At 47.1% G+C, this 13533-nt stretch overlaps 1 protein-coding gene across 1 annotated transcript; it reads left to right on the top strand.

Moving 5' to 3' along the window:
• The first annotated feature begins 10100 nt into the window (after positions 1-10100).
• On the top strand, positions 10101-11985 carry PSMD7 (proteasome 26S subunit, non-ATPase 7). The gene is made up of 7 exons (XM_070952702.1): positions 10101-10238; positions 10347-10438; positions 10510-10602; positions 10693-10790; positions 10861-10941; positions 11180-11271; positions 11480-11985. The coding sequence occupies exons 1-7, from the start codon at positions 10165-10167 to the stop codon at positions 11916-11918; spliced, it is 969 nt and encodes a 322-aa protein (XP_070808803.1). The 5' UTR covers positions 10101-10164; the 3' UTR covers positions 11919-11985.
• The last annotated feature ends 1548 nt before the right edge of the window (positions 11986-13533 follow it).

Below are 13533 nucleotides of genomic sequence, written 5' to 3'. Positions count from 1 at the left end.
TCCTCCCTTTACATTTGTAAATGCTGTTGACTATGGATAAAATCCATGTTTGCTTTGTATTCAGGGCCTGACTTAATCAGGAGCAGATGTTCCACTCTGCTCTGCTTTGCTTGGCACTCAAACCTCAGAGGGGGAAAAAATCTTTGTTTTAAATTTAAAATGTAGATTGTTGCAGACTAAATAAAATGCCAAATTGTTATTGGAAGCAACACAGCCACTGCAATAAATGGAGCTGACATTTGCTTTTCCTACAATAATAATGTTGTTTTCTGGTGCTGTTTAACACAAGACGGTTTCCTGGCCAAAGGAAGTTTTCTTTTTCCCATTCAACAGAGTGATTTGCGATGAGGCCACAGACATTTGAAATTTATTTTTATTTAATACTTTCCTGAGTTTATGAAATACTGGATTATGCTGTATGCAGGGGAGAGATTTCTGAAGGCACGCCATCCCCGTGGATTCATATTTCAGTGCACATTATCCTCCTGAATGCATGAAGAAGCCTCCTTTATTATCCTGAGACGGCCTCCTGGAAACGCACAAGGTCTCTGCGGTTGGAGGTGGCTGAGCAGACTTTTTCTCTCCGGGTTCCTTCCTATTCATGGTTACTTTTGTTGTCAAGGAAAGCCCTTCACCCCACCCCCACCCTGCTCAGGTGCGAGGGTCCATTACTGCACTGAGGGTAGGACAGGGGAACCTCTCTCTGTCTGTCTGTCTCTCCCTCACTCTGTCTCTCTCTGTGTGTGTGTCTCTCTCTCTGTCGGTCTCTCTCCCTCTCTCTCTCTCTCTCTCTCTCTCTCTCTCTCTCTCTCTCACACACACACACACACACACACACACACACACACAAACACAGACCACAATATTTGCCTGTTTCCAGGTTGAAAAAACCTGAGTACATCTGTGGACTACTTGGGATATTGGCCACCTCAAAGAGAGCCAGTTTGGTCTCCTGGTGAAGACACCAGGCTAGAAACCAGGAGATGGTGAGTTCTAGTCCCGCCTTAGGCACAAAAGTTGGCTGGGTGACTTTGGGCCAACCACTCTCTCTCACAGGGTTGTTATGGGGAAAAGAGGAAGATAAAGGAGCATTAAGGTCTGTTACCTGCCTCAGATTATTTATCAAAATAAAAAAGGTGGCCAACAAGTCATCTGGAGGGTGGCCAGGACCTGAAAAGCTGGTCTGCCTAATGGATCACTTGAGTGCCTTCCCTGCCTGGCCCCCTGGTTTGGGGTAACATAGAAAGCCAGTGCAGGTTGGGAGGACATGGGCTTTTTCCTCTACCCCCAGTCAGGGGCTGTTCTTGAGAAGGGAAGGATCCAAAGGGCCTTGAGGAGCTACCCCACTTCAGTCCTAGGATGCAAGATGGATGTGGGGCTTGGCTTAAACAGGCAGTTTAGAGCTTTTGTTCAACTGAAGGAGCTACAAAATGGGAGACCATTTGGGGCTGTCCTGGGCCAGAATCACCAAAACCCCTCCCTAGGGAGTAGATTTGAGCTCGGTCTCTGCAAAAGTGAGGGGGGGGGGGCTACCACAGACCATCATTTTGCTCTGGTAGTGCATTAACTTATTTTTTTTATATTCCCACTTCAAACAAAAATTTCATTCTGTACTTTGGGTAAAGTACAGAAAAGCACAAACTTCAGGTCTTTAGACGTGTTGAGCAAAACAAATTTAAAAAGCATAAGACAAGGAAGCAATATTTAAAAGTAGGGAGAATCGAAAGAGCTGAAATAAAAGGGTTCAGAGGAAAATGTCCCCTTGGTGACTAGTGATTTATGTTTGCTCATCTCCCTTTATCCAGTGGCTACTTCACATCTGTTCTATTCATTGATGATTTTTAAAATATGTCTATGCATTCATGCACATGCTGCTGCTTGGCTCTCCCCAAAGTCTATGCAGCATTAATAAAACAGGTCATTTTGCACAAAAGCTACAGAGGAAGGAATGTTGAATGATCTGTCTATAGAGATCAAAGCAACACATCCAACATCTGCAGGAAAAGCCAGGTCTGAGAATTAAAACTCCACAAGTAAAAAGGACCACATTTCTCCAATGGATTTCTCATTGGTTTTCTCCCTTATTCAGGCCACAGCCACTTCTTCTCCAGCCACTGCTCAGGAGCCTCTCTACAGGAAAGGGCTCCTTTCTGCTCTGGGTCCCTCCTGTGGCCCTTCAGGCTGAGTGCCCAAGGAGCAGCCAAAGAGCAGCCACGGCGCTTTGCAGTTCAAGAGCTGAACGCTTCACAGCTTTGGTTCTGCCTGTAGAATGAAATGCTTTCACACACTGAAATCAACTTTCCAGAAATGTTGGTGCTGTTTGGGGAAACAATTACAAGGACCTAATAATTAGAAGGACCTCTACACCCTCTGGTTACAATCCTCTGTGGAGCCATCATCCTCTCATCACCCAGAAAAGAAAAGGGAGGAGGATTGGGGTGACAGGGGACCTCCATGCCTGGGAGTCTAAGACCATCCACACTGGAAGTCAGAAAGACCCTCCCAGACACTGCCAGGAGCCTCTCCAAGGATCCTAGAGGAGAACCCCGCCATCCCTGAGCCCGCCCGTCCATCAAGGGCAAGCAGGCAGACAGACAGACAGCCTGATGGCCCCTCTTGGCTTCCAGCCAGGCTCCCTCATGATGCAGGGAAAAATGGCAAGTTGCTCCCGGCCAAGGAAAAAGGAAGAGTTGCCCCCCAATAATGGCCCCTCCTTGGCTGGGAGGAGGAGGACCAACCTTGAGAGATCCCTGGAAATGGTGGCCATCCACATGCTTGAGACACGTGAGGCTGTGCCGGTTATGCTGGTGACCCTGGTTCCACTTGAGACGGCCTCTCGCCTAAGTGTTCCCATTCAAGTCGGCCGCACTGAGCTTGCTCCAGCTAAACATGTGTATAAATTACTGTAACATGGTTGACATTATATCTTGCTTAAGCAATTTAATTGTCCATGTAATTTGGTAATTTTATAATGACATATTGTTTGTTATGCTAGTAAAGAATGCTTTAATTTGCTTCTCACTAGGGAGAAGTTTACATAAGTTTTTCTGGATAAACAAAAATATTTAATTTAAACTCATAAATTGGCATGCACATGCATACATTTAACTTTTTCTGTTAATAATTACAATTTTACTTCAGGGCCAGTTTGTTTTAAAAAATATTAATATTTTATAGACCATGCTAAACCTCTTTGTAATGATAATAAAACAAATAAATGCTACTAAAACTGCCAGATCTGAATTTAAATCAGGATGAAGGGACTTTTGTACTAGCTTTTTTCAGTTGATATTCTAGAATCAGAATTTATATTTCATATTTCCAAAACTGCAAGTTTTCCTTCAAAATAATCCCCAGAATCTTGCTGAAGACAGCATTTAAAACCTGAATATCTCACATCAAAAGGCATTTTCTTTCTTTCTTTCTTTCTTTGCAAAAGTTGCCTCTGCTGTTTTCAAAGTAAATTTCTTTCTTTTTCAGCATGCTGTTTTATTCCTGAAAATAACATTGCACATGTCAACACTACTGTAGACAGAGGAAAGCGCCATGAACTGACTACCTGCTCCATTTATAAGCTTTGTTTTTTAGATTTTTTTCATCCCACTTTTATTATTTTTATAAATAACTCAAAATAGTGAATATATCTAATACTCCTTTCTCCTATATTCCCCGCAACAACGACAACCCTGTGAAGTGGGTTGGACTAAGAGAGAGTGACTGGCCCAGCCAGCTTTCATGTCCAAGGCAGGACTAGAACTCACTGTCCCCTGGTGTCTAGTCTGGTGCTTTCACCACACCAAACAGACTCTCTTTTCTTTTTTTGAGTGTGGATCAGAGGTGGGTTTTAGCAGGTTCTGACCAGTTCCGGAGAACCGGTAGCGGAAATTGTGAGTAGTTCGGAGAACCAGTAATTACCACCTCTGACTGGCCCCACCCCCATCTATTCTCTGCCTTCCAAGTCCCAGCTGATCGGGAGGAAATGGGGATTTTGCAGTATCCTTCCCCTGGAGTGGGGAGGGAATGGAGATTTTACAGTATCTTTCCCCTGCCACGCCCACCAAGCCACGCCCACAGAACCGGTAGTAAAAAATTTTGAAACCCAGCACTGGCTGTGGATGAAGCAGGAGTGGCCAGGCTTTATCTTTCCCCAAAGATAACTGATCGTAACTGAGAGGTGGTGCAAATTAGGAGTACCAATTGCAAGAGCTGGGCTTCAGCGCTGTTTTGCAGCCAACATTTTTTAATAGTTAAATGCCTGGGAGGGTTAGGGAAGGGTTGCCTGGACATGTTTTCTAATTGCATCACCAGGTGAGAAGTCCTCAACAATGCAGAGATTGACAGATGGGCTGTGACGGCAAAACTAATGGATAGATACACACCAGATAATACAGGACAGGAGTAGCAAATGCAGCTGCTGGAGTCTGTTGGAGAGCACCAGGGTTTTTGCAGTCTTGGAGTCAGGAGTCACCTCTTTACTGAGACATATTTCCTTCCACGTTTAAAGACCCAAAATGGCCCCCAATATTTGTGTTACATATTGAATAGAAGTGAGTGTAGGCTTCACTCAGGTTTGCCAATCCGGCAGGATAATACATAAACCCCATTGGACAACCTGTCTGACAACTCCCTATAAAAGGGCAAGCAGTCAGAGGAGCCTGCTGCTGGGTTGTACTGATCTACTAATAAAGAGCTGTTGTTACTGTTAGCACTGAGTCCTGTTTCTTCCATCGCCCGATCTAACAATTTGGCTAGAATTTAATATTAAAGCTATGATGCTCTACCAATATAGTCAACATGTGTGGCCTTAACTGAGATTTTGAATTAATTATTCCATTGGATTAAACCCCCTGATTCCCTATGGCATTTTTGCTTGGCACCGCAGATGCCAATATTCATGTCAATAAACCAACTTACCAGATCCTTTTGGGCAAACTTGCAGGGACCCCCCCCCATCCCCTCTCAAAGTTTTTTCCCCAAACCCCTCTAGGGCCCTCTCTTGAAACATCCTTCTTCACCAAGCTCAGATGAGAACCAGTTAACCTTTTCTAGCATCCGGAAAGAGCAAAAGAAAATTAAACGGGCTACAGTAGAGTCACAAATATGCAAAAAGAATAGCATTTTCTCACAAATTGAGAAATGGTCTTCAGAAAAAGCCACATTATATTTTCTAAATATCTATGAATGAAAGGAGCTCCCTAAGCAGACAGGTGGGCTTGGAAATTAGAAGTCCCAAGCAGGAATGGCCCTCTGCTCCAAGCCCCCCCCCCCAGAAATCCTGGCCCAGCACTTTAGGCAACTGCAGAGGGATTGGGGGGGGGCTTAAATTTTTATGCCCCCAGTAGTGTGTGAACACTCCATTCCAGGCACTGAAATCAAAGCTTTTGGTGACACCTGCCCTGCCTTCAGTCTGGGTTACCCTGTAGAAATGAGAGTAACTGCCTTGGAGAAGACAGGAGAGAAACTAGCCACTGCCCATGTGCTTAGTGAAGCTGGGCATTCTGGCTTACATTGTGATGGAGCTATTGAACCAGCTGCCTTAAGTGGGTGCTCCCACCCACCCCCAGCCTCTTTTCGTAAAAACTAGCTCTTTGGGGAAATGCCTGTGATCCAATCTAGAGCTCTGTTCTGTATTCTTGGACTTTTCCTGAGCCTCTGTGGCATCTGCAAACTCTTCCTGGGGTACAAAGAGGAGACGCCCCTAACGCAAGACGTGTCTGAAAAGAAACACTTTGCATCTTTGTCTTAGAAATAGTTGAGTCAGCAAAGTACTTTTGAAAAGGTGGCAGAAAGTTAGAGTAATCCCCTTCTTCTTTTCTTTGAATTCATGGCTCAGTGCAACTGTGTAATAAATTGTCCTTCCCAGATCAGGAGGCAACTATTTCAAGCTACATATTTTCTTTCATTCTGAGTCAGGCACTTCATCACCCTTTCTTTCTTTTTTGTAGAAAATTCTCAATACCTCCAAGCTAAAGAATCAAATTTTCAGTTGCACCCTGCAATAAATAATCAGAAATGCTTTTTGTTGGTTTGCTTGTTTGCCATGAATGTCAGCAGCAGTTAGCACAAGTAGCCTGATGGTATTTTCTGTTCTCTTCATAATTTTTCATTCTTATAAAAGAAAGCAAGATAAACAGGATGGAAGAAAACATACTTTTTATTCTTGTCGTGTGTTCTGTTGGTTCCTTCAGTGCAGTTTCGCATGCATGATTAACAGGAAACACAACTGCAACTCTGTGTATTTGTTTAGGGGTTTGGTTAACAGATGAACCAACTTAAAAGCACACTTTTTAAAAAATAAAAATGACCCCCAAACTGCTGCAGAAAGTCAGTTTTTAGGTCTTTAGAAACTTGCATCTAAAATATGCCTTGGAATGCAAAGAAGTTATAATTTTTAACTTAAAATGTCAGAGACAATAGATCAATCAAGATGGTAAGCATAAGAAGCAGCGCCCAATTCTCTTTGCAGCCATATCAGAGGGGCCAAACTCTGGCTGGCTCCATTTTTAAGCACCATCATAAAATCAGAGCAAACAGCTGAAGACTCTCCTTGCCTTGGATGTTACCCTGCCTGGACCAATCGGCAGAGCTTACACAATCCAGATGTGGACTCCACTGGTTAGGAGACAGTCCAGGTTTGCTATAGTAACTGTTTCCACCTGGGACAACATTCCCCAACCAGGTGCTCCCCAGATGTGTTGGCTTCAGAGTTCAGACCCATAACTCCTGCTGCTGGGACCTGACTGGCACACCGTGATCCTCCAGGGCCCTCCTTCATTGAAAACTGATGTTCCTTTTCTCTCTGTGCAGAAGCCCTCGACCCATTTAGCCAACCTGGCTTTGGCCACTGAAGGCAACTGGTGGGATGTCGTTTGCTGGGCAACCCAGGGCTGGTTTCACACGCCGGGGCTCTGGCGAAAGCTTCCCCTGCACAGAGAGTTTTGCAAGGCAAGAATTGGCTCTTCACTCTTCTGGGTTCCCCTATCATTAGGAGCAAAATGTATCTACCTTGTTTGTTCATTGCATCTTCTCACAGTTTTGATATTTAGAAACAAGGACTGTATAGTTGAATTTGGGTGATGTTATTCAATCTGTTTTTTTGCTCCTTTGATTTTTGGAAAGCATGTTAGCTGCTGTCTTTGAGAAAGCCATGTCAATGCATACAAATTTCAAACTATTTCCTTTCAGTTGGATAGTATAAAAACACATGGAAAACTAAGTATTCATTGTGATGTACTCTAATGAGAAATATGAAAACCGTGTTGAATAATTTTTGACATTTTTTCTATTTTAATAATTAGGTAAGCAATTTTATTGTTTTAAAGAAAATGTACACATAGATTTTGAAAGCTGGTTCCTTGGTAACTTATAATTCCACTAATTTAACTATCAATTAATTGATAGTGCCTCGAGTGTGATTCTCCAGGGGGCAAAGCAAAAGTGTGCTACAAATGAAAGTTAGCATTGCCTTTCCAAGAATGAATGAATGAAATGAATGGCATAATAACTGAATTGCACTACAGACTGGAAGAATGATCTTTTGGTAAACATCTATCTTAAATCAGCATTATCTGAGTTTTCCTAAGAAGGAAAGATAGGAGTTTCTCCTACCCAATCTCAAAGGTGTCATGCAAATAAAATAAAAATTAAGTGTGGGGGAATAAATAATCCTGCTAACTAATAGAAAGAAGCGTGCTTGTTTCACTCAGGGCGTCTGCTGCTCCAGACCTTCAATCAGCCATCCATCTTCCCAGGCAGAGGGGAGCTGCAGGAACACAGCTACAAAAAGCGCCCCCCCAACACACATCTTAAGAAGGTTAGAGAAGAAAAGAACTCATTTTATTACTTGGCTTTACTGCTGCAGAAAATGGCTCCTGGTGTGCAGCACTCTTATGATAAATGTGCCCCCTCCAGATTGTTATTGCCCTTGTAAATCACAGGACTGACAACAGTTAATAAGAAAGCTTTTGAAGTTTGGCTTGCTACAAATAAAGCTTCATATTAAGGAATCTTCTAGTCCTCAAGATGTGCAAAATAATTGCAGGTGAAGCCTTTTTTTCATTAGAAGTTTTAATTATTATAATTGTAGACAGTGTGGCATGTTAAAAAAAAAGGTGATGAGATAAACAGTCCTCTTCATCTGAGTTCAGATGACCACCCAAGGTGTTCACCTTATGTCGCTGGACCCGAAGCAAGAAACTGTTCCTCTGTTGCTCACTAGACAGCTTGAGGCTGCTCCTTTAAATAACCAACAAGCTTAGCCAATGCAGCTTCTGAAAGCAGGCATGCCCATCGCCAGCAGAGCCTGGCATCCCTCCTGACTAGGGCAACATCACCCATGAAGCTAGCTGTCCTAAAGGGACAATCCACATTCTGGATTTGTAGGAGCCATCTGTCTTTTCCTAGAGCCCTCACTGGGCAAAAAAAAAAAGGCATTTCAGTTCTAAAGGCCCGTGCTCCGACTGGGGAAATGCAACCTCTATTCAGAAGTGGATTTCCAGGTATAAATCTCTGGCACTCAACTGTAATATTCTCAGGTGTGATGCCAGCCTGTGCCCTGTATGTGCTCTTTGCTCCTAAGTCTTTGCTCAGCTAATGCTCAGGTTACTGGAGGCAGCTGTGGCCGTTGCTGGGCCTACTTGGAAAGAGCGGCACAGCAGTTGTTCTTGCTTGCTCCAGTGGGATCCATACTCCTCCCCCCAGCACCAGCCTTCACCTTGGGAATTGGTCTTGTTACGGGCCAGACTTCATGTGTTTAACCCACTGGGCTTTCTCTCTCTCTGCCTGGCAGCACTCTTATGCCCCCTTGAAATCACCTGCTTGTTAAGCGCTCACCCTGAATCACCCAGCCATATCTGGGGCTAGTTGACAGTTCACAATATGTCACAAACTTCCACAAATTTCCAGCCTGTGCCCAAAGCTTGCAAGCTCAATTCCATTTATGTGGGGGGGGGGACCCTGGAAGCTGGTTGAATTAGCTCTATTATTGCAAGCAAATGCAGCTTCCTTTTGGCAAGGTTGGAAATTGAGCAGCCTTCAAAATCTCCTCTCCTTGGCTCACAGCTGTGGTGATCCACCAATGAAGTGTACTTGGACAAATGAATGCACTTTCTCTGGGAACACCGCCCCCCCCCCCCCCCCCCGCCATACTATTAAAGTTTCCCATCAATGGCACCTTAACGTCAACGTGGATTTCTGTCCGGAAACATCTTGAGTAAATAGCCATCCAGTGCCCAGCCCCAAGCGCCCTTCTGCAACATCAGTTTTCCCAATTTGCCCTCCCCTTTAAATCTGCTGTTAGCCAATGAATTGATGAAGTTGGGAGGGGGGGAATCCCTGCTGGATACTAAGAGCCCTCGAAGTGGGGGATGGGGGCTCAAGGCCAGGGGGTGGGTTCCACTGTCCCAAAAGCAGGTTGAACAGCGACAATGGCTTAGTTAATGATGTCAAAGGTTTTTAGGAAATTGACTGTATTTCACCAACAATATATTTCTTCTTGATTACTGAGTAGTTAAAATGATCTTAAACCAAGGCAGCAAAATAAGCCAGTAATAAAATCAATAGAAGGTGCTTAAAACATGCCTTCTATTAGGCAATAGCATTTAAAATATCCGTAGTTGGTAATGGCACTTAAGATATGCCCAGAAATCAATGCGCTAAATTACTTATTGAGCTCCTTAATTTGAACATCGGGTTTTCTATGCAGATTGAGGAAGGGAGCTCCCTTCGGAGGCTCAACGGCTCCCCCTGCTGGAAAGCGGCAGAGATCCTGCCAGGAAAATAACACCAACATCCAAAAAAGATACAAAAAAACCCATAAAAGAAAATAACGAAGTATAAAATAAGAGGCGACATATAACGTAAAATAAAATCAATGCTATTTCGTAACCCGTAAACGGCCACCGGCGGCTCCAGAAGCGGCAAACCGCCCCCGCCCGGCCGGATCCGGAACGACAGGCGTCCGTTCGGGCCGCTCTTTCCGGCCGGCTCTTCTGCTCGAGGAGGAAGGGCGGAAGTGCGGCGGCAGCCCTCCTTCGCCCCGCCCCCGCCGGAAGCTCCCACGAAGCCCTCCCCGGACGGCGCCGTGACTTGGCCGCGGTGCACGCCGGGAGCCGCAGAGCCGCAGAGCCGGGACCGAGAGACGCCGCCGCCGCCGCCGCCGCCGCGATGCCGGAGCTGGCCGTGGAGCGCGTGGTGGTGCACCCGCTGGTGCTGCTGAGCGTGGTGGATCACTTCAACCGGTGAGGAGCCCCCTCCCCCGCACGCACGCCCGGCCCTCCCCGGCCTTCCCCCGCCGGGCTGCTGAGTCACGGGCGCGGCCTGAGCCTCCTCCCCGCTTCTCTCGGCAGGATCGGGAAGGTGGGGAACCAGAAGCGCGTGGTGGGCGTCTTGCTGGGCTCGTGGCAGAAGAAGGTGCTGGACGTCTCCAACAGCTTCGCGGGTGAGTCCGTCCGCCCCCCCTCCCCCCTCTCCCCCCTGCCCTCCCGCTCACCCCTGCCCCTCCCCCCGCAGTGCCCTTCGACGAGGACGACAAGGACGACTCGGTCTGGTTCCTGGACCACGACTACCTGGAGAACATGTACGGGATGTTCAAGAAGGTCAACGGTGAGTCTCTTCCCCCCCACCGCCGAACGGGCCCGGGTCCCCAGGGGCCCTTCCGAGGCTCCGGATAACCTCCCCTCGCCCCCCCCCCAGCTCGTGAGCGGATCGTCGGCTGGTACCACACCGGCCCGAAGCTGCACAAGAACGACATCGCCATCAACGAACTCATGAAGCGCTACTGCTCCAACTCGGTAAGGTGGGTGAGGGGGGGCGCTCAGGTGTCCGCACTGGAGATGGGCCTGACGAGGGTCTCCCATGCAGGTGCTGGTGATCATCGACGTAAAGCCCAAGGACCTGGGTCTGCCTACCGAAGGTTACATCTCTGTGGAAGAGGTCCACGATGTGAGTCTCCTTGTGGGACTCACCTGATTCCTCCAAAGCCCCCTGCCCCAGGGTCTGTACCTCATGCCTGGAGGACTGGCGTAGCTTTTCCCTTCGTTGGGCGGTGGGGCTCTACCCTGCCCGTTGGGTTCTGGTCGTTATGCAGACGTTTGGTCCCTGGTTTTTAAATGCACCACTTGCCAAGTCTCGTTTCCTGCCCAGAAGCATCATGGCACTTGTCTCCTCTTGTGCCCTAAAGGATGGAACCCCAACATCCAAGACTTTTGAGCATGTAACCAGTGAAATCGGAGCGGAGGAGGCTGAAGAAGTCGGTGTGGAGCACTTGCTGCGGTAAAAATTTGGGAGGTTGTAGCTTGTGCTTCATTTTGCAAGCCAGATCAGAGGCTGGGGTGGATGGGTAAAAACCAACTGCCAGGTGGGTCCCACTCTCCTTTCTGAAGCCCAGATCAGGGGCCGCCCTCTGGGTTCAGATGACCCAGAAGGGCCCCCTTGAGGATGGCAGTGGCATGACTTGATTCCTCCTCCCTGGCTCTTCCAGTGACATTAAGGACACCACCGTGGGCACGCTTTCCCAGCGCATCACCAACCAGGTCCACGGTTTGAAGGGACTGAATTCCAAGCTCTTGGATATCAGGAGCTACTTAGAAAAAGTGGCAGTTGGCAAGCTTCCCATCAACCACCAGATCATCTACCAGCTCCAGGATGTTTTCAACCTGCTGCCAGATGTCAATCTGCAAGAGTTCGTCAAGGCCTTTTACCTGAAGACCAACGACCAGATGGTGGTGGTTTACCTGGCCTCCCTGATCCGTTCGGTAGTAGCACTGCACAACCTCATCAACAACAAGATTGCCAACAGAGATGCCGAGAAGAAGGAGGGGCAGGAGAAGGAGGAGAGTAAGAAGGAGAGGAAAGATGACAAGGAAAAGGAGAAGGAAAAAAGCGAGGCCAAGAAAGAAGAGAAGAAGGAGAAGAAGTAGTAATAGCAATCATGTTTTCTATTTGTAAATTAAAAGCATTAAATTGCACCAGGCTGTTCTGGCAGAAGGTTTTTCCCTGTCTGTGGCTTGGGAGGGACCGAGAGCCAGATGACTTCAGGGCTGCCTGAAATGTGCTTGCAGGGGCTGCCGGACAGGCCAGAATGTGACTCATGGGCCCTCATTCTGCCTTATGGGGAAGAGAATCCTGGATCCTTTGGGATCTGGATGCTACACTTGGGAGGTGGTGGGCTTCAGACCAGGGGAGGGGATCATAACCCACGGGGGCAGTTTGGGGAGGATTTGTTTTTAAGCCAGGGTCTAGTTAAATTCAAGCTTCCATTGTGGTGCTCACATCTTCCTGCCTGACTGGCAGAGACACCTGGAATGTCATCCCAACTGTCCATACAGGCGGGTGGGCTGCTGTTGAGGAGGAAGCTCCTCTCCATTCCTGCTAGGAAGCGGAGTGTTCCCTGGATGCCACTGTCCTGCCAGCTAAGCAGGGTTGCTCTGGTGTCTGCTTCCTTTGGGGACGAACATGGGGCAGGGAAGACGCTTTCTGGCAGCGATGAAATCCACTTACCTCCGCTACTGATTCAGGAACAGGAGCGCCTCTTCTGCGCATGCTAAGAGGGTCAAAAACGGGATGTAATGTTGTCCCAGTGGGTGGGTGGGTGGGCAGAGCCTGCTGGCGCTGGCACTACCGGTTTGCGCAAGCCAGATAGATCCGGCTGGATTTCCCTGCGGCTTTCTGGCCTCTTCTGTCTTGAGGAGCAGCAAGAAGCTCATTCTAAACAAACTAGAACCCAGGTTTTTGCACTTGTGGTTTGCACCACCAGGTGGCAACTCTAGCACAACTTGCTGTGGGAAGCAGGCGCCGTGGCACTGTTTACACTTGAGCAGAGCGCCTTAAAGTTGTGCTTTTCTCTGCATTTCCTTCTTTCAACTATATCAAAAATAAGCAGAACTGCAGCTGCCAGGGAGGCAAGTCTCCTTGGTGTCTGCCAAAGACGGTTCTCAGAACCTCAGGGCCGCTGTCGAGGTGCAGGGGAAGAGAAGGACCCAAATAACTTGCTAAGCTCTAACGGACCATGGTGGTCACATTCAGAAAATGCTTGGCCCAAAGAGCCTGAAGGATGTCCTGGTTACATATAGAAGTTTGTTGGTTTTAGTTTTTAATTGCTGCAGTTTGTAAATTTAGCTTGTCCTAGATTTCAGATTTTTGGTAATGTGAACAAAGCAGTAAATGCTGGGGTTGGCCACTCTCACTATCCGAGTATATTCAAAATACGTGAGGCCCTTAAAAGTATCTCAATTCAGATCATTGCATGATCTAATCCCAGTCCAGGGATCAGCAACCTGCGGCTCTGGAGCCACATGTGGCTCTTTTACCCCTCTGCTGCGGCTCCGTGTCACTCAAAATATGTGTCACACCTGCCAATGTACAACACTCACCCACACACGATTTATTGAGCTTTTCAACCCCCGGTAGGCCAACCATTAATAAATCCAAGAAAAAAAAAATTCAGAAGAAAACAGAACGTTTAATTCAACTACATATGCTAGTTTTGTGGCTGCTCAAGAAATAGGCACGGGAAGGGTTTTGTGGTTCCCAGTG

Source organism: Pituophis catenifer, unplaced genomic scaffold (genome assembly GCF_029215685.1).
Source record: "Pituophis catenifer annectens isolate HBS135680 unplaced genomic scaffold, rPitCat1.0.hap2 SCAF_13, whole genome shotgun sequence".
NCBI lineage: Eukaryota > Metazoa > Chordata > Lepidosauria > Squamata > Colubridae > Pituophis > Pituophis catenifer.
The sequence above is the reverse complement of the archived record's forward strand: the minus strand, read 5'-3'. Positions and strand labels throughout refer to the sequence as shown.

Coding starts and splice junctions, on each gene's coding strand:
- PSMD7 (XM_070952702.1), top strand. CDS start 10,165: ATGCCGGAGCTGGCCGTGGAGCGCGTGGTGGTGCACCCGCTGGTGCTG. Junction 10,439..10,509: donor CGTCTCCAACAGCTTCGCGG/GTGAGTCCGTCC, acceptor CTCCCCCCGCAG/TGCCCTTCGACGAGGACGAC. Junction 10,603..10,692: donor GATGTTCAAGAAGGTCAACG/GTGAGTCTCTTC, acceptor CCCCCCCCCCAG/CTCGTGAGCGGATCGTCGGC.